Source organism: Ambystoma mexicanum, chromosome 1q (assembly GCF_040938575.1).
Source record: "Ambystoma mexicanum isolate Mex_15411 chromosome 1q, UKY_AmexF1_1, whole genome shotgun sequence".
Lineage (NCBI taxonomy): Eukaryota > Metazoa > Chordata > Amphibia > Caudata > Ambystomatidae > Ambystoma > Ambystoma mexicanum.
Genome location: NC_090922.1, coordinates 1,037,765,984 through 1,037,792,626, shown reverse-complemented (window position 1 = coordinate 1,037,792,626; position 26,643 = coordinate 1,037,765,984). Strand labels below are relative to the sequence as shown.

The 26,643-nt window shown below is 45.7% G+C and overlaps 1 protein-coding gene across 1 annotated transcript in view; it reads left to right on the top strand.

Annotated features, from left to right (window-relative positions):
• SPATA1 (spermatogenesis associated 1) overlaps window positions 1–26,643 on the top strand; it is a 479,533-nt gene that overhangs the window by 353,158 nt on the left and 99,732 nt on the right. Inside the window, exon 8 of the mRNA XM_069641723.1 lies at window positions 14,389–14,506. Within this exon, the coding sequence (XP_069497824.1) occupies window positions 14,389–14,506 (118 nt within the window). The remainder of the gene's footprint in view (window positions 1–14,388; window positions 14,507–26,643) is intronic.

The following is a 26,643-nucleotide window of genomic DNA, read 5'->3' as shown; positions in this document are numbered from 1 at the left end:
GAGAAGTGAAGGGGGGTAAGTGCTAGGAGATTCCACAGAGGGGGGGGGGGTGCCAGGGAGTCTGTTACAGGCAACAGGAAAGTTAGTGCCTGGCAGAGATTACTTGGTAAGGAGAGGTAAAGAGTGGTCACCTGCTAGTCCAATAAGTGCAGGCGTGGTTGATTTTGTCCCCTCCTCCCCCTTGTCCATTATCCCAAAAATTCACCATCCTGACACCGAGTCAAAGCAAAAGACAGGAAACACAAAAAACTAAGGGAACTGACCATTTGGTTGGCGGGAGGTGAAAGGGGGTCTGGGAAAACGCCTAACCAAATACCTACCAAAGATCTAGCATTTTATTTAGTTTTATTTGTGTCATTTTTTCCAAGAAGCATTATAATACTCTTTATTGTCCCAGCTTTGATTATCAGCTCTGCACTCCCTATCCATAACATGTATTTAATAAGTAATTTGCATAGGTACCATCTTGGAATGGTAGCATACTCCTTTCAACTGTTATTTTCTGGATGACTCTTGCAAAGAATGTAAAACGTGCACACAAGAATTACATGGATATTTAAGGGTGCATCCCACGTAACAGGCAACTGTTGTCCTTAACATGGATAGCATTTCACCAAGTGATCCAGTTAAATTGTGACATGGGCTATTAATCACCAAACACTCAACAGATGTCCTCACAGCGTGTGCCGCTATCTCTATTGTAGCTTTAGAGTACATAATACCTGGGAAGGAAGTTAGTAAGCAGTGGTCATATGACTGGTGAATGATGACCCTTTTCAGTAAAAGGTTCAAACATGTGCAAAGATTGGATTAAAAATACTGTGTTTCAGTTGCAGAGAAAGGGATGACATTGACAAACAAGCATTGGCAACGCCAATCATTTTGGCGTTTACAGCTGTTCATTGCGTTTTGCATTTATTTGCACAAGGGTGCAAGGAGGAGAGTGCAAAGATGCAAAGGGGGATGCGATACGGGGCACAGGCGCGGAAGAGAATGAAAAAGAAGGAGAAACGAGTAAGGGAGGAAATGATTGAGAGAGGGTGCCATTGAGGAAATATGAGCGTGTGAAAGGTTGAGTGAGAAGGTACGAAATAAAGCAAGTGTGAGAGGAAGGATGAGAGGGGGTTGAGCGTGGGGGTGGGGTGGGTGGGGGTAGAGAGACTAAAGATAGGTGGATGGGGTACAGAGAGTGAGGGTAGGGTGGATTGGTTAGAGACGGTGGGGGTAGAGACAGTCGAGGTAGGATAGGTAGTTGGGGGTAGAAAGAGTGGGGGGTCAGTTGGGTGGGGTAGATAGAGTGGAGTAGGGTGCGTGGTTGGGGTTAGAGAGAGTGTGGGTAGGGTAGAGAGAGTGGGAGTAGAGTGTGGGGTAGAGGCAGAGAAGTAGGGCTGGTGGCGGAGTAGAGTGGGTGGATGGTGAAAGAGAGAGGGAGTAGGGTGGGCAGGGATAAAGAGTGGGGGTAGCGTGGGTGGGTGGCAGTTGAGAGTGGTGGTAAGGTGGTTGGGGCAGAGAGTGGGGGTACAGTGGTTGGGGTAGAGAGTGGAGGTAAGGTGGTTGGTGGATGGGTGGGGGTAGAGAGAGTGGAGGTAAGGTGGGTGTTTGTGGTAGAGAGAGTGGGGGTAAAGTGGGTAGGTGGGGGTCAGCTCACCCGCATCGTTATGTGTGGGCCAGCCGCCATTGCGGCCGCTACGTTAGGACGTCCAGGACGTGACGTCAAGGGAAGGGGAGGGGCGGGAGGGGAAGTTCGGCAGTTGCCGCTGTGAAGGAATAAAGTGAGGTTCTCTAGCACCCCGGCTCCCGCGTATCATTGCCGCGAGGCCCACGCGCGCGCATGTTGCGCACCTGCAGTCCACGGCCGCTCATCGGCCCGACAATGGCGACGAGATAACACGGCCCACGTGTGCCGTAGGGAGGCCCGCAATCGTGTGGATCGGCGCGTCGGCGCACCTCCACGACGCGTGACAGCTGGGAGCTGCCAACAGCCGACGGCGGCACCGGAACACACGAGCAGGCGCACCCCACAACCACAGCAGGGGTGCGGAACCGGCAGACTCTGCCCCACAATCACGGCAGAGACACCGGAACGGCTAGCACAGCATCACAGCCTCATCAGGGTGCAGGACCAGCAGGCACACCCCACCGCTAAAAGCACACCGGTTGGCGGCAAGCGGGTAAGATGTCAGATACCGCCAGCATGCCTGCCTCATCCACAGGAGGGGCAAGCACCGCAGCGGCCGCGCCAGGAAGTGGCGCCATTCAACCCCCTCACACAGAAGCAGCGCAGGTGATCCACATGCCAAACCCCTTTGACATTAGAGACACCTCAAACTTGGGGCCCCGTTGGACGATATGGCTCAGGGACTTCAAATTTTACACGGGGGCGATAGGACTTACCGATGACGCAAGACTGAAGAACACACTGTTCATGGCGGTTGGGCCAGCAGTGAGAGACATAGCCGGAGAGCTACTCGACGTCGACACAGTAACCTATGGTCAACTCTACACCAAACTATCCGAATACTTCGCTCCACACACAAACGTCGACTACGAACGCCACGTATTTCATACAACCAGGCAGGAAAAGTGCGAATCCATCGACAATTTCGTGATGCGCCTGCGCATAAAACTAAAACACTGCGAATTTCACAGATATTCGAACGAAGAAGCTCTCAGATCACAGGTGATCGCAGGCTGCATCTCGCAACCGTTTCGTAAACAGCTCCTGCAAAAACAAAGGTCACTTGAAGAGATCCTAGCACTGGCTCACATGGAGGCCGCCGTGGACTCACAACTAGACAACCTGGGGAAAGTCTCCATTCAACAGCCAGGGGAACCCGCAGAATCCGTCAACAAACTATACACAAGCCCCAGCCAGAGCGGGAGACGCACAGAGGCCACCTGCTACAAGTGCGGGTACGAATATCCACACGTTGGGGACTGCCCGGCCCTAGGACAACAATGCGCTGCATGCGGAGGCATGGACCACTTCAGGGCCACGTGCAAGAACGCCCCCATGACTGCACAGGGTAGACCCCGAACTCAAGACAGACGCCGATACAGCCGGCAAAGCCCGCCCAAGCCCAGAGGAGAGAGCGACAGGAAGCCGACAAAAAGAGAGGACAGCAGCAGATCCAGCCACTACTCCAGGGACGACAGGCGCTCGTCAGAGGACACGCGTCGCTCCCACAGAAGATGATACGTCCGCTACATAGAAACGCGATCCCCCACCAGCAGCGACACCCCATCTTCAGGGGATGACCTGAGGAAAAAGGGCTACGTATGGGCCGTCAAGACTAACACGTCCGCCACACAGCACAGTCCCATACTCACATTGACTGTAAACAACACGCCAGTGAAATTCCTTATAGACAACGGGGCCACGGTGAATATCATAAATGAACAAACCTACGAAGCACTAACTCCACCTCCCAAAATCAAGAAGGCTGAAATAGACATCTACCCATATGGATCCACGACGCCCCTACCGTGCAAAGGCACCATAACAGCGTGGTGCTCCCACAAGCAGCACTCCGCGAGAATCCCACTGCACATCCTCAAAACGGAAGCAGACAGCGGCTGCATCCTAAGCTTCAGGACAGCTGTGGAGATGGGCCTGGTACACATCCTCTATCAGTTGATGGCCCACAAGTACTTTGCCAAGCCGGAAATAATTAAACAGACCTTCCCTAAACTATTCCACAGCCTAGGAAAACTAAAACACCAGAAAGTACACCTGCACATAGACCCACTCGTCAAACCAGTAGCCCAACACTACCGCGGCATTCCATTCAACATCCAAAGACAAGTGGAAGAAGAACTGGATAAACTGATCAAGATGGACGTTATTGAACCGGTTTCGGGACCCACCCCCTGGGTCTCACCCATCGTCCCAGTCCCCAAAAAGTCGCCGGAAGGGTCCATCCGCTTGTGCGTCGACATGCGCCGGGCCAACACCGCCATCGAGAGAGAGAGACACCAGGCGCCCAGGATCACAGATATGATCCACCTTCTACACGGATCAAGAGTCTTCTCAAAACTGGACCTAACTAAAGGATACCACCAGATCGAAATCGCAGCCGAATCCAGATACATCACCACGTTTGTCACCCACCTTGGATTATTTCGGTACAAACGACTCAGTTTTGGTATCTCGTCAGCGGCCAAGATCTTCCAGGAAGAGATCCACAAAGTAATTCGACACATACCAAACTGTCTGAATTACTCAGATGACATCCTGGTATACGGCAAGACGCAGGAAGAACACGACATGGCGCTCCACAAAGTATGTCAGGCAATGGAAGAGGCTGGCCTCACGCTAAACAAGGCAAAATGCGAATTCTCCAAGGGGTCGCTGAGGTTCTTTGGTCACATCTTCTCGGAGAAAGGCATGAGGCCGGACCCGGAAAAAGTTGAAGCGCTAAACTCTGCCACCCCCCCCATAAACACAACGGACCTGCGCTCATTCCTGGGCCTAGCCAGCTATTGTTCCAGATATCTGAAGGACTATGCCACGGTCAGCAACCCCCTTCGACTGCTCACGCGGAAGGACACGCCGTTCGTATGGTCAAAGGAGTGTCAAGAGGCGTTCGAAGCCATCAGAAGCGCCATTTCACAGGCAGAGGACATGGCGTATTACGACGCCCGGCGCGACACCGAGGTGATTGTAGACGCCAGCCCGGTAGGCCTTGGTGCCATCCTGACACAAAAAGATCCGGAGGACTCGCGAAACGTCCACATAGTCGCGTACGCCAGCAGGAGCCTGACAACCACAGAACAGGCATACTCCCAGGCGGAAAAGGAAAGCCTGGCGGTAGTATGGGCCTGCGAATACTTTCACCTGTTTCTCTTCGGCAAGAGTTTCACAATAGTCACGGATCACCAGGCCCTCCTGACTATCTATGGAAATCCCAAAGCCGTCATGCCACCAAGGATAGCCAGATGGGGTCTGAGACTACAAGACTACCAATTCACGGTTAAGCACCAGCCTGGAAAGGCGGACAATCCAGCCGACTATCTCTCTCGTCACCCCACCCCATAGGATGGGCAGAGATAACCGCTCAGTCGGAAGCCGATCCCGCATTACGCATCGTCAGACATTGCCTTCTAACGGACAAAAGGGCCCTCATGAGGCAGCAAGCGAAGGCAGAAACAGACGAAGTCAAGGAAGAAGTCAAGGGATTACATCTAGTCCGGGACGAATTGACAGTGGTGGAAGGCATGGTACTGTTAAAAGGGTGCAAGGTCGTCATTCCGAGAGCACTCCGGGAAAGGACGATACACCTGGCCCATGAAGGACATCGTGGGATAGTGGCCACGAAACGGCTTCTCCGGCAGAAAGTGTGGTTCCCGCAGTTTGACAACCTAGTAGAAACAATCATAGGAGGATGCCACATATGTGCACAGGTAGCGCCGCCGCCACACCCAAATCCGCTACAAATGTCACCGCTTCCCACTAAAGTATGGGAGGAACTGGCAGTGGACCTGTTCGGACCATTGAATGACGGAACGCACGTCGTGGTACTCATGGATGAACATTCGAGATACCCCGACGCCCAGATCGTAGACAGCAGCGCAACATCGAGTGTTATCCCCGCCCTCGACCGGATGCTGTCAGCGTACGGGATCCCCAGAGTGATAAAGTCAGACAACGGCCCCACTTTCATAAGTCATGAGTTTCAGAAGTTTGCACGATACATGGGATTCCAACACCAAAAGATAACTCCCCGATGGCCTCAGGCAAATGGCATGGTCGAAAGATTCATGACCAACATCAAGAGAACACTACAGATTGCCCACATCCAAAACAAACCTTTCGAGCAGGCTCTCAATCAACTGCTCAGGGAGTATCGTCACACACCACACAGCACCACCGGCATATGCCCGGCAGACCTGCTATTCCGGAGGCCAATCACCACAAGGCTACCAGAGGACCCAAGACCCAAGGGTACGACAAGCCTTGAACGAGAAGCAAGAGTCAACGACGAGAGGAATAAGGCGCAAATGAAGGAAGCAACGGACAGAAAGAGAAGGGCGAGAGAAAATCCGATGCAGACAGGCGATGAGGTATGGGTCAGACAACCCAAACACAGGAAGGAAGAAGCGACATTCGCACCCGACCCCCTCATCATCACCCATAAAAAAGGAACAATGGTCACAGCACAAAGAAGCGACTGCACATCCATAACCCGAAACAGCTCACAATTCAAGCGGGTAAAACCCCATCACGGAGAGCGGTGGGAATAGGACAGAGACAGTGACGGAAATGGCCTTTCAGAGGAACCCTACCAAGGAGACGCTGAGGAGTCAGAGACAGAAAAGGACGGTGCAACCCCGGCCAGAGACTGCTCGACACCGTGTGGGGTGAGGCGCCCTCAGAGGAGTCGCATCAAGCCGCTTCACCTGATAGAAGAAATGGGGTAAGGAGACAGGAGCACCCCTCATGTTAAAAAGGGGGGAGATGTCAGCTCACCCGCATCGTTATGTGTGGGCCGGCCGCAGTTGCGGCCACTACGTTAGGACGTCCAGGACGTGACGTCAAGGGGAGGGGAGGAGCGGGAGGGGAAGTTCGGCAGTTGCTGCTGTGAAGGAATAAAGTGAGGTTCTCTAGCACCCCGGCTCCCGCGTATCATTGCCGCGAGGCCCGCGCGCACGCGTGTTGCGCACCTGCAGTCCGCGGCCGCTCATCGGCCCGACAGTGGGGGTAGAGAGAGTGGGGGTAAGGTGGGTGGGTTGGGTAGAGAAGGGGTAGGGTTGGTGTGGGTAGAGGGATTGGGGTAGGGTGGGTGGGTGGGGGTAGAGATAGTTGTGGTCAGAGAGAGGGGGTAGGGTTGGTGGGGTTAGAGAGAGTGGGGGTAGGGTGGAAGGTCATAGACAGGGCGGGGTTAGAATGGGTTGGTGGGGTTAGAGAGAGTGAGGATTGGGTGGGAGAGGGGAGAGTGGGTGGGGTAGAGCAGGTAGGGATGAGTAAGTGGCTGGGGTTAGAGAGAGTGGGGGTGGGTGATGAAAATACAAAGAAAAGCAGCCTTGGGAGGACTTGTCAAAAGTAGCCCAGAATAGCCCAAACAAAATCCAACCAACACATGTAATGGGGGTGGGGTCGGTGGGAGTGGGTAGAGAGAGTGGAAATGAGGTGGGAGGGGTTACAGAGTGGGGCTAGGAGGAGAGAGAGTGGGCATGGGGTGGGTAGGTGGGTGTAGAAAGGCAGCCTGAGTAGGGGGAAACAGATCTGCTGTTCAAAGTAGCCCAAAAATAGCTCAATTGACCACACAAAAAGAGCCCAAAATAGCCTGAATTAAATCGCTGCACAGCTGGAAAAATGAAAAGCCAGGCATCAGACTTGCTTCTTACAAAGCTGCTGATTGGAGCAAATATTGTTAGGGTACTTCTTATTGGGTAGTACGGCGGTGGAGTTTGGAAAAAGAGATTTTAGTGATTTGGCAGTTTCATGCCATGGCATTGCCCATTGCTATGCCAACCAGATTTTCTCAGTTTAGAACCCCATTACCTCTCTCTCTTTTCTGTAACAATGGTTTCTGCTGCGTACGCGCCACAAAAATCTGTCAAAATCAAACACGATATTATGTGCGGTCAAGTTAGGAAAGGGGTCACAGGACTTTGAATTAAAAAGCATTAATTCCAGAAAGAGCACAGATACCACAGCTTACCTGGGAGTTTATTCAACCATCTCAAACCAGCTGTTTAAAAGTACATTCTCAAACTGAATTCAAACAGAATAATTGAGTGTGCACTCTGTGCATTCTGTCCAGTGTCACAGATAATGTAAACAAGACCTTGTAAATAAGTAAAATGGCCACGTATCTGAGTTTTGAGAAACAATCTCCCTCTCCTTTCTACTGTCCCATATATAAATAAGGTTAACCTGCCCAGTCTAATTGTCTCGTTTGTGCATATTCTAGTCCCATATCTTGCTTTCGTTAGGAGAAATGCAATTAATAATAATATCCAATTTGTATCGAACAATCCAATCCTGAGAACATAATGGTACTTTTTGTCATATCAGAATTTAAAATCTTTTTAAATCTCATAATTTGGAATTGGTATTTTAAAAGATGACGGAAATCTTTAAGGCATTATATCTCTCCCTTACTTTAGATGTAGGGTTGGGTATGAGACAAAGCCTGCTAGTAATTCTTTCATCTGGCAGGAATTCCTTTAATTGTTTCTCATTCAAATGTCATTTGGTATTATGAGGCATATATTTTGCATTGTGAATTGGAGAACGCCAACCTGCCCCCTCATCCCCTACCCGCCGCATCAGTCAGTATATAGGACCCTTGCTCCATTGCAATGTTTTAACAAATATATACTTAAATATATACTTAAAACACGTGTTCGAAACATGACGGTACCAGGAATTTCTACATTGGGAGATTACTGCTTAAGTGGGCATCCACTAAACATCCCCAGACCTGCCAGGATGTGCCTGCCGCCTCTGTGGCTCTGGTGCCCTAGAGTCAGTTCAGCATTTGTTAATCCATTGCGAATCTTTCTGTGGGATTAGGAGAGAGGCATGTGTTGGTCAGCAGGCATACATTTTGACCCTATTACTGAGGATATTTGGGCTTTATTCATGGGGCCGAACCATGAGCCTTTTATTATTTTCTCCACCCTCCTTTGGAGGAAGATAGTTGGTATTTTGGATAGCCAGCAATAATCTGTGGGGAAGGTGCTCTGTTACCGCTTGCAAATGGTTTGGGGTTGAATGCTAATGCACTGTAATGGGTATTACTACTCCAATACTTTTGGGGCAGGTAGTGGGAATGCTATTGGCATTTTAACCTGTGTTTCTTTTAATAGATGTCTGTGCCTAAAGCTGTTGCAGCACACGGCTATATGACTCAGTAATAAAAAATAAAATAAAAAAACAAACAGTTAAATGAAGACACTTAGCAATGTAAGAAGGTCTACTAGCTGACCTTTTCTTGGAATGTGTGACTTTCTCTCAACCCCACATATTCTGACTCACCTCAGGAAGTTGAGAAATAGACTCAGATCACACAGCATTCACGGTAAACAGTACTTGTCACTGACATTTGGAAGATTGACTGACATGGAATATACACACTTTGTTGTAACAATATTTTGCCCTGCGGATTGGGGAGTAACCGCAAGCACTTTTATTTTTTTCATCCATACTGCCAATAAACCTAAACACAGTCGAACTGCACCAATCCACTCTTGCCACAATTTGGCCCATGACACTAAGTGCACTGACCATGTACAAGGTTTTAGCCATGCTCAACATACCACATTATTTCTTGCCCTTCCGGGTAGGCATCAATGCTTTCCCAGGATATCGCTGAATGCATAGTAATGTACCATCATACTGAGCTTAACCTTACATAAGGTTGTATGCACTTCAAGACTACAGTGTTTGTAGTGTAGAGGTTTCAAAGAGGGAGTGGCCTTTAGAGCGGGGTTCAAACTTTTCAATCAATGTTTTTATTTTTAGGTCTATAAAGACAAAGCGTTAGAGCTCTGGACATACATATTAAAGGGACTCTGGTATCAATTAGCTTCCCTGTGATCCAGCAGGTGGGAGTCATGGTGAAACCTTTGCCATAGTGCCACCCATTTTTGTAGGAACGAGTGGAACTAGTAAAGATGTGGAGATATTTGAATATTGGTTTTAAGAACATTTGTCATTTCCATCCTGCTGACAACACTGTGTGTCCACTTTTGTGCTGTATTTCACGGTGTTGTTCTTTTATTGCACTTATTATGGCTACCACGGCTCGTGAGGTAAAGGAATATAAAAAGGTTCCCAATCCATAAGAGCTGACACAAGCAGGAGACAATTTTGCTTAGACCGTATTTTCATAATGATGACAATAATCATTTGGGAGCCTTGTAATATTAACCTTTACGAGGCTTTCGATTCATTATGCTAATTTTTAATTTCATTGGCAATTTAAGCTGTATCTGTGCATCCTCACATGCTCTATCCTGCGAAAGGCAGAGAAGCCTAATTCTCCCCCTACCATGGTCTTGAGGATCAGTCTTCCTGCATTCAAATCCATACAATGGGCAGCACGCTCCAAAGAGCGTTGCAGTTTCCGCCCGTAGGCTGCCTTTGGGACTGAGTTTGCTGCTGAAGAGTAGAGCGCAACTTTAGTGTTGGGGCTTCTTAACTGATATGCATCAGGGCGAGACATCATTACTCCACCCTGGTACAGGAGCATGTACTGTATCATCATCCTACCTTTGGTCCCAGTCACTGGAATGTGTCTGTTCATTGATGTCAAGCAAACAACACGCCATGCTATCACCTTTTATGCACGGTTCACCACTGTCTAGGTAACCCACTATCACCCTGCTTTCTGGATTGAATGTGGCTTGAGAAAGAGTAACCATGTGTGTGACACGGGGTGTGTATGTTTGTACATATCAGTGGGTGTGTTTGTGTAGATGTATGTTTCAGAGAAGTGATAAGCTGTGTTGTTCATTTTATTTTTATAAAACTAAAAACAATAAAACCACATACACAAATAGTTTACCAGTAAGTGCTGGTTTGCGAGCAGCAAATATTTCTGATGGAGTAATTGCCAATTGCTCCATGGATCTTTCCATCCATGTGTCTGTTGTGTATCTTCATCACTTCAGAACTGGGTAAATATCTATGCCCTCCCCTTAGCAAACACACCCAATAAGGTCTGGTTTCTGATACTGGTGTTCAGATGTGTATACCTAATTTCTTGTACTAGCTCACTGGTGTATCTCTACTGCTTCTAATTGAAGATTACTTATTCCCTCACATTCCGCATCACATTCAATGTTTCCTCTTGATTTTTAAATTCCAGGAAAAGCCTTGAACTTAAAATTGGTTGACTTGTCTGCTATGTCAACTTTGTCTGTGTCGCACTTTGTAAGAGTTGTGGTTTATATCTGTGTACACCATCCTTGAACAGAGTCCATTACAGTATGCTCTCATCCATCTTAAGATATAGCCATCTTCCTGTAGGCATCGTCCTGGCTGGTCCAAATCCTACCTTGCTAATTGCCAACAGTTCATAAAAATGGATTCTTCCAGATCACCAACTCTACCCATCACATTTGAAGTCCTGCAAGGATCCATCCTGTCCCCTGTGACCTTACAATCTTTACATGAAACCACTCGGAACCCTTGTCACTCCACAAAACATCCACTAATATGCATACTATATGCAGATCTACCGCAAGATATCCTCCATCGAAGACATCCACAGGCTCTAAGCCCACCCACGTTGATCCAGTCCTGATGTTCAGTTCTTACCTGAAGCTCAACCCCTCCAAGACTTTATTCCTACTGCTGACCAACAACACCAAACATCCTGACATCAGACTTGGCTCTCTGCTATGAACCTCAAGGACTTCAAAAACCAGCTGGCCACGTGTGCCAATTCCCCTGGGTTCAACATTGACAGACACTTCACTTTCAAACAGCACATAGCAAGGACGATACAAATGGCTTGCTACCAACTTTCTCTCCAGTGGAAACTCAAGCCCTTCATCCCAATAAACAGCTTCAGATCCACTGTCCAATCCTTGGTTCTCTCCCACCTGGATGGTTGTAATACCATTTTGGAAGGCCTTCTGACAACTACTCTGGCACCACCGAAATGTGTACTGCATGCTGCAGGAGAACTCATTAAAGGACTCTGCCAATTCGACCACATCACCCGACCCTCATTGAACTGCACTGCCTCCCGCTGCAAGCCCGTATAATTTTCAAATCCTTTTGCATCATCTATACGGCTGTCACCCTGAAGTCCACAAGCTACCACATTGAGAAACTCAGCATCTCTGGAGGCTCTCAATCCACCTGAAGTAAGGACATTTGCACACATGAACTCTGATGGTGCAGGAAGGAAAGAACCAGAGGACAGGTATTCTCTGTCTACGCTTCAAGACTCTGGAACCTCCTGTCACAACCCTCGCCCAAAACCCCCTCCGGCAAACCCATTGGCCAGGTGGATTCAGGACTCCGGCCTTTAGAGCCTGGCATCCTCTTCAAAAGCCCTCATGGGGCCAGTCCTGGCACCTATGGCGCCAGGCTCATACACCATGAAACACAATGTGCTTGGGAACTACTTTATTGTATTGTCAGCCAACATGGCGGCATCCACATAGCTTGGTTCCTAAGAACCAAGCTATGCAGTCTAGTGTTTTTGGTGTGGTAGCCTAGGGACTACTTTACCTGGACTATTTTGTTGGGGCTATTTAAACCACACCCGAGCAAGACAACACGCTTCGTGTTACTTTGCAGCTTGCAACGTGACGCTCACCGTGTCCAGCTATTCCCTCGAACCTAGGACAAGCAGAACCTGCAAGGAGACAAAAGGAACATCATTAGCAGCAGCATCTTACCTGCAGTCTTCATATTTAAACACTTGCTGGTGCTGAGAACAGCTTCCTCGAATGTGCACGCCTCCCGGACAGAACGACCTGAAAGAGGAAGATAGAGGCAACATTAAAGAAAGCAGTAGAGACATTTACAAATTACGAACTGCTCAAAAGGCTTACCTGGCTGGTCGCCTCTCAGCTGGCACCACTCCGGACATTCCACTTGCGCTGAAGAACACAGCGACCTACAAGGAAGGAAAACACAGGTTAGCAAAGGCAAGACTTCGCAGCGCTGCGCATAGCGCTTACTTACCGCATCATAGCGCTCTTAATGCGCCATCATTTACCAGCGGGGCTCAACCATAGCCAGTTCGCCGCTCTGAAGCTCTGCATACCTAAGGGAGAAAAAAGAGACATTTTAAACAAAGAAAGGCATGCAGGATAGCAACAAAACTAAAGAACAGCAATAAGACTTACCTGAACAATATCAAACGGGCCGGCGTCAGTGAAGTAACTGAACTGCACTCGCCCATGAAGGACAACGCGCCCCTGCAAAGAAGGCAGGACGGAGAGCACGCCTAATTCTACCACAAGGTGAGGAGAGGGCGCCAGAGGGACTGAAATCATACGGGGAGGATACTTACCCCAGTCGGTCAGTCTTGAACAAGTCCTCCTATATTTCCAGGCAGAACCTTCCCCGCAGACCACATCAGGGCAAAGCTGAGAAGCATACAACCGAGTAACCCGGCTGGGTGGGGTCCCTGTGGATACCAGGTGAGCGTAACACCTCCTCCCCGTCATCATCAGGCTTGCTCCATCGCTTCTACAGTTCCGGAAAGAGCTCAAGATCTTCCTCTTCAAGGAATGGCACCTCCCTAACACCTAGGTGCACACACCCTGTACTCCTCAACCTACCTGAGACTCAGGGATCTGCTCCCCATTGGCTACTCCCCTAGTTGCTTGTAGATCCCTTACTGCCAATTGCCCTCTCTGGTCCTGCCCCGTAAACTCCATGCTCCCTTTTTCTCTGCTTCCCTCACTGTGATCTTCTCACTATAATTATAAAGTGCTTTGTTGTTTACCAAAGCTAGGTCCACGCTCAATAAATGCCCTAATGATAATAATAATAATAATAATAATACAAATAATAATAATAATACAAATGGGCAGCAGATAAGTACACAGTGCTGGAAGTATGGCATTGTTAGGGATAGAAGTTTCCCTGAAGTACCCAGAATGTTTTTTCAATAAATGTAATCTTTTTTAAAGCATTTACGTGCACGCACGTTATGCCATTCACAACATCACTGGCATGATCAGTGCTCAGACATAATGTGACCAATATGAGTGAAATAGAATTAAAAGAACACAAATTTTAAATGAAAAGTGTGGCTGTTCATTCTTTAACATAATATATTAACTTGAAAAGCTTTATGGTATATACATTGTTAGGAATCCTTGGAACGGTAACAGATGATAAACAAACTGGAAGAGTAATAGGTTTATTATAGCTAAGTTCTGCATTTAAACAAATATATTTTGTAGTACTACTGCTTTAACAGACGGTTTACATTCCTCAATAGAGGTTATTTCCACTTACAAAAGGGCATTTTCATAGGCTTTGAAAAGGGAACTATTCATATTGTCAGATTTGTGTATATTTCCACTTACAAAAGGGCATTTTCATAGGCTTGGAAAAGGGAACTATTCATATTGTTAGATTTGTGTATTAGGAATTAATTTCAAACCTTTTGGTACATTGTCAGTGAAATGGGGTGAATGAGTATTTGCAAAGCCACTACGCTAGTTGGTGTCATCTTAATAAAAAATCGTATCCTCTACATTTCCGAATTCAAACCTATTGGCGTTGCCAATGCTTTCCTAAAATTGTAGGATGACTTCCACAACTGCTTGGTGGTTAAAATAATCAGATAGGTAGAGAGATGCTATAAATTAACAATCTGAAATGCATGGTTTATTCAACTATTAAAGAGCACTTTTTGGAGTACAGACTGTATTAATGCGTTCTTTGTAATTCATTTGCAGGTGATTGAAAAAGAGAGACACTTTTCACCGCATCCAGCTCAATATCTCTCTCCCCCGGCCCCACCTCTGCTCACTATTTCCACCAACAAAGTTAAGGAACCCACATTTCAGACAGAGAGTGAGTATCTGTTCTTTTGAATATTACGATTTGTGAACTTGCTGAAGGACTTGCTGAAGGATAATACCCAATGTATGCCAACTTCATCCAGGGGAATAGGCAGACTATTGTGGGTAGAACAGTAAACATTAAAAATAAGAGCCCACAAAGTCATTATGCAGTGCCACAATGGGACAAGGTAGCTACAGAAGGGTTTTTCCATGTCCGATCCTCTCCTCATCGATTACACAGGGAGATGGAGTTGAGCAACTCTCTATTGGAATTATCGATATATAGGGTGGAGGGCCAATATGTAAAGTCTCCAAGTGGAAGTGTCCACACAATGGTGAAAATGTTACCCATACCACTGAGTGTGAAATGCCCAGAATTAAAAGAGACAGAACTGAGTAATAAGTCTAATACGCACTCTACTAAGAACCGAGTCGGCTTCAAAACATTGCAATAGACAAAAGAGGCGCTGAAAATTAAGATCCAAACTCTAAACCTCAGCTGGCCTCTCAGAGCAGAATAAATAATTCCCCGATGACAGATTTACCTTATCTATTTCTTGAAAATAATACAAATTGTGATGGAAAAGGTGATTTTAAACAGAGGTAATGTGATGCAATTGTGCAAGAACTTTGAAGACTTAGCGGCCCTATGCTCTAGTTTTATCAGTCAGGTAGAGATTTTATCTGACAAGGCGTTTGACCGAGTAATCCTACATGTTAACTCTAAATTTATTGTAAATAGACTTTTAGCAGCAGCGGACCAGCTGTTACCGTTTGGGTATGTACTGTCAGAGAGACGAGATAAAAAAGATCTGCGCCCAAGATCAGTGGTGGATACAAACAAGTAACACATGTTGTCCAGATACAGAAGACAAGCTTTAAAGATTTACAAACCAAAAAACGAATTCAGTTACCAGATGAGAAAGATGTAGGCAAATCATGGAGTTGGCTGACAAGAACACTCCAGTCTTCCTCGAATTATGTAGATCAACAATGATTACAACTAATTATCCATGACATTAAAATTGCATTGTGTAATACAAGAAGAAGTTCACACCTATTTAAAAATAATAGTTATAAACTGGACATTTCTGATATCTTTGTATTGCAGGAAGCTTGTAGACCCGAAAGATGTAGTACTGGGTGGCTACATCTTTTTTCTCAATCCTGCTAAGCAAGGGCTTAAGGGACATCCGTTATCTGGTTTGTTGATGGGTATTAGATCCGCCCTTGGTATAAATGCAGAAGATTGGAGCACCCCAAACCCTTTTGTGTAAGCAATGGAACTAGCATGGGACAATACAAGATTTCCTAATATGAAACAACTCCTCCTGATTAACATTTATTGGAATGTAACTAATATTTCATTATAAGAGGTGTCTAACTCGATAGAAACCATATTTGAAAAATGGTATTCCAGAAGAAATCCAGGCAATGTAATGATATCTGGGGATCTAAACGGTAACTGCCAAGAGGTACACAAGATGTCTTATAATGGGTTCCACCAAAGCAAAAGCAATTAAAAGCGGGATTGTGTGGCTTGAAATTATGCATATGTGGGATTTCACACAAGTGAACGGTAATGTTCCTGGTTATTTACCAGCAAATTACACATAGGTGCAGGCTATCAAAAGAGTACCGTAGACTATATTTTTGTCTCAGATGCGCTTTTCCATAATTTAGTTTATTTAATGGTGTCTGATTGTGAGGCAAGTGATCATCTGCCATTGACCCTGACGTGGAGAGTCGTTTTGAAGGAGGTGCAATATACTATATATATATATATATATAGTAGAAAATAATGCAAAAAATCGACTTTCATGGAGCAGACACTCCATTAAGCAGTTTAATGAAGGTCTGGAGATGAAGTTGGTTCATACGGACCTGGAGAAGTTTCTGGGCATTTATAGTTACACAGATTTACTTAGTAAGCTGTACGAGTCGTTTGCGAAAAAATAAGAAAACGTCCACACTAAGAACGCACTGTTACTACCCAGTAGTAAGATCTTGCAAAAGGGAACTAGCCAGGAAATTACGAGAATTAAAACCACTCAGTACGACAATAAGGAGATGCAAACATAAATGTTTAAGAAACCAATATAGAAACTGGATTCGCAATCACAAGCACATATTGCTCCACAGAGATGCGCAAAGAATATTATGTATACTCGCTTCTAAGAACTCTTGTGTGTACTGGAAGCAGATAATGAAAAATTACAACACACAAACAGAGATGCAATTAAAACCAATTTCCGAGAGCACCTGGATAGCCCATTTTAAAGCGGTTTATTCAGGTATAATAGAGATAAAAGACTCCCCTCAAATTCCAGTCACTGACACATGGGAACTCGATTTAGATCTAGATAGGATGGAAAAGATTAACAATTCTAGAACCCCAGTTCCTGATGGACTTGCCCTAAGACCTTACTAGTAAAATGTTTGCATCACTGCTAAAGGAAGTCCTTTTGATATGCGCAGGAAAAAGTGGAAGGCTAGATAGATGGCAATCAGGGTTTGTCAAAGGCTCAGGAACATCTGTGAATGGTTTTATATTGATTTTGATGAAAACCGCATCTATTAGGCCTATTTATCTGGCATTACACATTAGACTACTCCATGGCGTTCAACAGCGTTAATCGCGGCCATCTCCGGCAAAAAAATGAAACTTGGGTTGCCCAATGGCCCTTTTAAACATGGTAATCGCCCTGCATTCTAATACCCAGGTAGGAATTAGACTTAATAAGCAAGGCCTTCTCTCTGCTGCATTTAATACAAACCAGGCACTCAAACAAGGCTGTGTCCTTGCACCCCTACTTTTTGATTTGTTCATTTCCGATATTGGCAGAGATTTAAGGGAAACCTGCTCATTTCCACCCAAAATCAGTGAGGAGTCGAGCCATTGGTTGCTATATGCAGATGATCTGGCTCGCCATCATACGCCAATAGGCCTCCAGCATCAGTTAAGAGCCCTGGAGACCTATGTAAATAAAAATGAATTAACAGTAAATATAACGAAAAAATTATTTTAATACTAAAATCATGTAGTAAAAAACATAGGGAAATTTTAGGTGGTATTTTAAACAGGAACAAATAGAAAGTATGCCCTCTTTTATATATTTAGGTTTTCATTTGTCCATGGGCTTGAAAGAGGAATACTGTCATGACCCACAGAACGTGCCCCTTCTGGATTTCCTGGTCCTTATCGCGACGGGGCTTGTATTCATTGTTTCTTCCAACATCACGTGATTTCCACGTGTCACGTGACACGCCGTATCACGTGACACACCTCGCACCAGCCTTCACGGCGGACGTTGTACATCCCATAAATGTGCCACGCCCCCGCGGCTCTGCGCGTCTCAATGCTATTACGAAGTAGCGACCAGACGTGTGCTCCGTAGCTCGCGGTATGGTATCCTTTGCTTCTTCCAGCTTACCCCATCCTAGTCCCTTTCCTTCCTTTCTTGGTTACTAGATTTGTGTGCTTGTTGCGCACCCTGTTACTTTCCCGGACTCCTGGATCCCTGCATCCCGGAACCCTGAACGCACACTGGAGTCGGAAGAGACTCGTGCAGCTTTATTCAAGACTCGATCAGTTCGCAAGAAGGCATCGACCAAGAAATCCAGCAAAGATCGAACTCAGGTGAGAAGGGGGGAACTCCTTGACAGTTTGAGACGCCACCCGACCGAACTTGATATGGACATGGAAGCGGTAGTCCAGGATTTGATGCGTGGCATGCAAGAGCTTTCAACCGAGGTGCAGAATCTAAAGGTGGAAAACGCCGCTCTCAAACAATTAGTTCTATCCCGTGATTCTGCCACAAAAGAAAGTGTATTGCTGGGCAGCATAGTGGACAAATACGATGGCTCAGCAAAAACCCTTCGTGGATTCCTGGGTTCATGTTTGGTCCACTTTACTTTTAAGCCCTATTACTTTTCAACTCCCAGGGCTAAGGTGGGGTTCATAATTTCCCACCTTTCAGGAAATGCCTTGACCTGGGCTACGCCCCTCGTTAATTCCGGCGATACTCTTCTGGACGACTATGATGGCTTCATACAAGCCCTTAAGACCATGGTTGACCGTCCAGAGCAGGTCTATAGTGCCCAGAAACGCCTGTTAGACTTCCAGAAAGGATCCCAGGATATGCTCGCCTATGTTACCCGATTCAAGCAATTAGTCAAGGAAGCTGATTGGTCCCCGGAGGCTAGTTTTACCCTTTTCAGGAGAAGACTGAATGACGAGATTAAGGATGAGTTGGCCAGAGTGGCTCGCCCAAACTCATTTCAGGCACTAATGGACCTTGCCTTGCAAATAGAATTCCGTATCCAGGAAAGGAAGGCAGAGAAGAAGAAATCCAGAGCTAATCCTCCGAAGCTGTCTTTCGAGAATACCACCAAGACGGACACAAACCCAGGCTCAGTCTATGAACCTAAACCCATGCAGATAGGAGCCTTTCGTGGACCTATATCCCCGCAAGAAAGAATGAGAAGGATTCATACGGGGCTGTGCATGTATTGTGCCTCAGACAAACACTTGGTTGGGGAGTGTCGTCTAGCCCCTCCTCGGCGTTCGGGAAACGCCAGCTCCCGATCCTAGATGGAGCAGAGCTTTGGGAGAGAGATGTCTGCTCCACATCAATTCCATCCTTGAACTCTCCTGGACAAAACAATTTGGTGATACTACAGACCTTCCTGTCGCCCTCCAAGAATAAGACCTATCCCATTCTGGCCTTGGTGGACTGCGAAGCTATGGGAATCTTCATTGATCAAGACTGGGTTGTTAGTCATCATATTCCGTACAAGACACGAAGCACCATGCAGCCGGTGGAAGCAATCGACGGAAGACCCCTCTCTTCAGGACCCAGAAGCCTGCAAACAAAAGAGATCCAACTTTCCATAAACCATCACCAAGAGCGGATTACATTCGACATCATTAAGTCAGCCCATTACCCCATGATATTGGGTATGCCCTGGTTACAAAAGCACAATCCGTATATCAATTGGACAGCAGGATCACTATTCCTGGGCTCAGAGTTTTGTATGTCCCACTATCTATCCCTGGATCCCTCCTCGACACCTCCTAAAAAACCACTAAGAGACCAGAAAACACCACTCATGGTTTCCAATATCATACAAGTCCCAGAGGCCTATCAGGGATATGCTGATGTATTTTCAACTGCCATAGTCCAGGCCTTACCCCCTCACAGACCTGAAGACTGTGCCATGGATACAGATCTCTCAGCACTGATTCCCTTCGGCAGAATGTTCATTCTTTATTAACCTGAGAAAAAGGCCCTCTGAGAATACCTGGACACCATTCTTGAAAACGGCACCATAAGACACTCAAAATCTCCAGCGGGTGCTTCGTTGTTCTTCGTTCCCAAGAAGGACACCATGGAACTCAGACCTTGCCTCGACTATCGTGGCTTAAATCAATGCACCCTCAAAGATCGGTACCCACAGCCCCTGATCTTGGATATCCTGGAAGCTGTGAGAGGCGCAGTAATATTCACGAAGTTGGATCTCCGGGGTGCCTACCATTTAATCCGTGTCCGCGAAGGAGTCGAATGGAAAACAGCCTTTAGAACACCCTTTGGTCACTATGAATATCTAGTCATGCCCTTTGGACTAGCTAATGCCCCCGCAGTTTTTCAATGTTTTATGGATAGGGTGTTTTCTGACATGTTATTCCTCTTCGTCATTGTCTATCTGGATGACATATTGATCTTTTCCAAGGATCCACTAAAGCATGAAGAACATGTAAAGGTAGTATTACAACGACTCCGTGAACACAAACTTTTAGCCAAACCTGAAAAATGCTTGTTTCACGTTACTTCTGTTCACTACCTAGGATTCATCCTTAGTCCAGAAGGAATTGGTATGGACCCTTCAAAGGTAAAAGCCATACTGGCTTGGCCCAATCCCACATCTGTGAAACAAGTTCAATCCTTCCTGGGGCTTGCCAACTTCTACCGGAAGTTCATTTCTACCTTTTCCGAGATCGTTCAGCCGATCGTTGCTCTCTTGAAGAAAGACACCCCCTTTATCTGGTCTACACCGCAAGATAAAGCATTCCAACGATTGAAGACAGAGTTCACGCAAGCCCCCATCCTGGCCCAACCCGACATAAATCGCCCATTCCTAGTGGAAACGGATGCCTCTAACTACGCCATAGTAGCAGTCTTGAAACAGGTACTTGAGGATAAACTGGAACACCCCATTGCTTACCTCTCACAAACCCTGACTCCCAGTGAGACACACTATTCCGTCCTGGAAAAGGAACTGTTAGCCATCCGCCAAGCCTTCACTGAATGGCGACATCTACTTCTGGGTGCTAGATATCCAGTTCAGGTCCGCACGGACCATCGGAATCTTCAAATTCTACAGTCGTTGGAGTGCAGGAACAGTCGTCAGGCGCGTTTGGCCTACTTCTTTGCCCAGTACCAATTCCAAATCACTCATGTTCCCGGATCACAAAACATGATTGCTGACGCCTTATCTCGACGTCCTGACTATGTAACCTTGAGAACAGCAAATGGACTTACATACTTGTGGGAGAACTTGCCAGGTTTCAGTCTCCTGGGAAGGTATCTGGTTGATAACCAGACGAGATCTCCTTGCTGGTACATTTAGGCCACTCTTCTTCTTTGGTTCGCGTATCTCTTGTTGGTGAGCTGAGAATCCCGTAAGGCCTGTGACGTCTGGTCTTACATTTCCTGCAGAATCTTGACCTGTTCCTCTACTGTGGGGACTTTAGTGATGACAGAGGACAACTGAAGAAACCATTTGGGGTGAAATGGGTAGGAGCCGATAAAAAGTACTCCTTCTAGTAGCTGAATGAACTGCATTTCACTTATCAGATTTACCCAGTCTGCTGCCTTGAACACAGCAATTTCTGACTGCACTACCACTGTTTATTGCCTCTACTATCTATTTATTTGTATTTATTATTATTTATGTTTCTTCTCTGCTCCTCACTTTTCACTCTCCCCCTTCAATGCACTTTTCCCCTTTCACTTTCCCATGCACTTGCGCGTTCTCAATGTCACTGGGCCTAGTAAGATCGTTTTGTTCTCACCTGTTTCCCTCTCTTGCCTTGTCGCGCTCAGAAACACTTTTTGCACAAGCGCAATATAAATAAATTATCATATCATATCATTGTTTTACGAAAATTCTGCCAAAGGTAGAAGAAGGACCCAATTGTCTTGGGAAAATTTGGTAAAACATCTCAGGTATTGTTCCAGGGTTTGGTGGAGGTGTTCGGTTTGGCCGTTAGTCTCTGGATGATAGCCAGGGGACATATTCCTGGATATTCCTAGGTGTTTACACAAAGCACCCCAAAACCAAGATGTATATTGCACTCCTCAATCCAAAGTGATGGAATCTGGCAAACCATGTAGTTGGAAGACATCTTTGATCAATACATTTCTCATCTGTACGGCTGTGGATATCTTAGATAGAGGAGAGAAATGGGCCTGTTTTGTGAATGAATAAACTGTTACCATGATAACCGTACATTGGTGAGATTCAGGTAAGTCCACAATGAAATCTGTTGAGATATTTTGCCAAGGTCGAGATGGTAAGGAGGCTTGAAGCAGTGGACCTGCAGGAAGACGACGTGGTGTCTTGTTTTTGGCACAAACAGCACACTTGGCAAGGTATGTTCACATCAGAGGATAGAGACGGCCACCAGAAATATTGTTGTATAATTCCTTTAGTCCCCTTTTGCCCGCAATGCCATGCCACCGCAGAGCCATGTCCTACCTGTAGGGTAATACAGGCCCCTTTGAAGTTGCAAAATAGGTCGCAACTTGGAATCTGGAGGGTAGTTTGCTCTTTCACTCTGAAGTTGCTGCAACCATGTATGAACTTCATGAACAAGTGTTGCTGTCTAAAATATCTTGCCTTTAGGAAGGCTTGCCCTTTGTTTGAACCCATTCCGGGACAATACGTCAGCAATTACGTTCTTTGAAGCAGCTAAATAGGTTATTCTGAAATTATAATGGGAGAATAAAATGGGCCCATCTGGCTTGTCGACTGTTTTGGTAGTAATAATGTTGTAATAACAGGTTTTGGTGGTCCGTTCTGATCTCTACAGGTTCTACCGCTCCTAACAACAGGTGCCTCCATTCTTTGAAGGCCTTCTTTATAGTGAGTAGTTCTTTTTCGAGAACCGAACAGTTCTGTTGAACGTACTTGATGCAACGTACTTGAGAAATACGTAATTGGGTATTCAAATGCATTGTCGTGTTATTGCTCAAATACTGCTCCTACGGTAAAGTCTGATGCATCCGTTTTGAGGATAAAGGCCTTTTCATAATGGGTCTGTCGCAGTAAAGGGACAGATGTGTATCTCTCCTTCAAATCTTGAAAAGCCTTTTCTGCCTTAGCCCCCCCCCCCCAAGCATAAGCAGTATTCTTTTTCAGCCATCCTGTCAAAGGGAGTACGATAGAAAGAAATCCTGTCTATGAACTTTCTGTAATAGTTAGTCATACCCAAGAATCTTTGCAGTTCTTTTGCAGAGCATGGAGCAGATATCTGTAGACTCGCCTTGACCTTTCTGCGATAAATGGTGATACCATTGTCCGAAACGTATGCCAGATACAGCACAGAAGGTACTTCAAACATACACTTTTCTAATTTAACTTTTAGTTTCTGACTCTGAAGTCTTTCCATAACTTGACAAACGTGAACGTAATGTTCCTCTGGTGACTCAGAGAAAATCAAGATGCCGTCAAGGTAGACCTCAACAAAATGCATCGAGAGGTCAGAAAACAGATGATCCATAACGCTCTGGAATACCGCTGGGGTATTGGCTAGACCAAATGGCATGACTTGGTATTCAAAGTGTCTGAAAGGCATCCGAAAAGCAGTCTTCCATTCATCGCCTCATCTGATGCGAACCAGATGATAGGGTCCTCTCAAGTCCAGCTTTGTGAAAACCTTGGCCGATTGGACTGCTGCCAGGATGTCTGGTATGAGTGGCAATGGGTAGTTATCCTTGATGGTAATACGGTTTAATCCTCAGTAATCAATGCAGGGCCGTAACTCAGAGGAATCCTTTTTAGGAATGAAAAATAAAGACGCGCCTCCTGATGATTTGGATTCCGTTATTAAACCATTGTGCAGGTTTTCGTCTAGATACTGTCTTAATGCCTTTTTCCCATCTTGAGACAGGAGATACATCCAACTAAATGGAACAGTTGAGTCAGGTATCAGGTCTATGGCACAGTCTTCAGGTCGATGGGATGGCCACGTCTTAATCTCCTCCAGACTAAACACCTCTTGGTATTGTATGTATCTGGTTGGCAAAACAGTGGCCACTGAAGGATTTGGGTTTGCATTGACCGTAAGGTGTGGTGTTTCCTCTTCCTGGTCGAGTTTCATCCACCTTTGAATGCAATTTTCAGACCCCATAAATAAGATCTTAGCCACCCAGTTGATGTATGGGTTATGCTTACTTAACCAAGGAATGGCCAAGATGACTGGATAGTGGGCTTTATTGATGAGATCAAAGGCAAGGTGCTCTTTGTGTTGTTGGTTTGTCATGAAGAGTCTCACTGTGTTGGTGTCAATAGGCCCCCCACTTAAGGGTAATGCATCTACACCTTTGACGTGTAGCGCTTTAGTCGTTGACTCCACAGGTATCTTCATTCTCTTGGCCCAAAACCAGATGGACATGACCACTTTAACCCCATTTTTCGTCCCTCGTGGTCATGGCCAGTAGCCAGATTGTCCAGGTCATGACCTTATGCCATGATCCGGACAATCTGGCCACTGCCCATGGCCACAAGCTATACCTCAGTCACCAAAAGTATATCTCTATTTTTGTACCTACATTATGACACTTGTCAAAACATAAAACACTGCCACTTTGCAAAACCATGCTTTAAGATCCTTGCCAATGCTCCTTACATGAGTTTGCTGGAAAGCTGCCCATGTTTTATTTTTTCCAAAAGTGATAAAATGCATGTACACACAATAGTCATATAATTTAGCCCCCACTTGATGTAATCCATTCAGACTTTACTGAAACATCCAAGGTTGGGTCTACAATCTTTCTGGAAACGTATGTCCACATTCGTCAAACGGCAACCAAGTTATAAGCCATTTAAAAATGTCTAGATCTAAAATGTGTTTGGAAACGTTTGTGTAGATTCGTCAAATGGCACCACATTCATAAACCTTTACAATATTTTGGTACCCCCCCTCTTATTTTGCTCCCTCTTGACAGAATCCCATCAACCTTTGCAAAACCATTCAGGATCAGGTCTAAAATGAAATTCCAAAATTTCATGCAGTTTCATTGAGTTGCGCCAAAGTTATAAGCCATCCAAAAACTGCTTTTCACCAACCCTGTAATGCAGAAATAGGCATAGATGTCCCCAAACATCTGAAGTGTTTGCGAACATCACAGGACTGTACCTGACCATCTGGACTGTTCGCGGACTTTGGGGATGAAACCCCCCCCTGTTTTTTGGCTTCTTACGGCCATATCCTATCCTCATCACCCCTCATCTCCCCAGATATTGTTTGATAAGTTTGACAAGTGCAATGTTGTGTTGTGTTTTTTAATATGTTTTTACTGCCACTGTCCGCGAATCCAACATGGCTGCCGTTTGCAATAATCGGATGCACTTCACGCTTTTCACCATCCAATCAGTGGGCACGTCCGATGTCCGCGGACATCACGTCGTCCCCTAGGCCAATCGGACTGAACAGGGAAGTGAATCTCAGACCGAACCCAGATATCACTTTTCTTTTACCTACTTTTAGCCCGTTTTAAAGAAAACTACTGGGCAGATTTACACCAAATTTACAAGAGCACGCTTTCGCACCAAGCCGTCGCTCCTGCTGCAAATTTGGTGAAAATCCATCCAGCGGTTTGGACTATAGGCGTGAGCAAAACTTTGTTTCCATTGCGTCTATGGAAAAAGAAATATGTGGGACACCCCTATAACTTTGCCCCCCCTTGATGAAACCTCACCAAGTTGCCCAAAAAATTCTGACAGGTTCATATGCTTTTTTTGCAAAGTTGGGTAAGGATGCGTCCAGTGGGAGCAAAGTTATAAGCCGCCCAAAAAGTGGTCTTTCTATGAGTTGAGCAACTTAACGATAACTACATGGCCGCTACCGCAGGCCCTGTAATTTATACATATGAACAACATCAAATCAATTATTATGATAGTAATAATTACAAAAAGATGGCAGGTAATATTTCATTAGTTCGTTATTGCAAGTGTGATTTCTGAAAACATATACAATGCATAAGTTGTATGGCTCACGGGGAAAGATAAGCATTGTAAAGCAGCACCAGTCTGCCTAATTTCAGTGCCCCAAAGAATTGGAATTAGATATATCTTCTTTATGAAATAAAAGGAAGGACAGAAACAGTTATAAAGTGTTAAGTCCTCTATGGATATGACATTGCAAGCACACAATACAAAAGGGTTGTACCTGTTGACAGTCACGCTGGCCCCGGGGAGGTTGCTATTCATAAGATTTAACAAAACATCCAAATAGCGAGGTTTGACAATCCACCACAAGTAATCCTCTGCGTATATCCCTAAGCTGAATTTAAGGTAATGATGAACTGAGCACTTTCTGTACTCTGCGGTTCTGCGCCTTTTATTCTTCTGTCTGAACAATTATTTTATACTTACACCTGCAGCAGTACCCCTATCTGAGAAAGCCGAAAGAAGCCTAAATTGAAGTGTCTACAGCCCATATAACAGCCAGCAGCTATGCATACCTACCTCCGGTTTAAAAAGATCTAAAATAATAGTATGGATAACATTACAGGTATAATTTTTCCAGAGATGTACCCATAGTATTAAAGGTCTTAAATTAAGTCTGACACATAGCCCAGATGGGATTGCATTGGGTAGGCCAGGACACCCTTTGAGATTAAGAATTGATTATTTTTTGAATGAGCGTGGCTGTATTATCTTCCCTGATAGCCATACAACTTATGCATTGCTTACTTCCACTCCATAAAGGGCTATGGAGCGAGATCTGGCACGGTAGGAATATCAGATTGGGCCCAAGTGTTGGACTGGCCATATTCCTCAAAACCTAAGCAGAGTGTTATTTACTTGAAGAGTGATTTTGAGTGGAGTGTTCGACAAATATACCTGTGCGCTTGATTG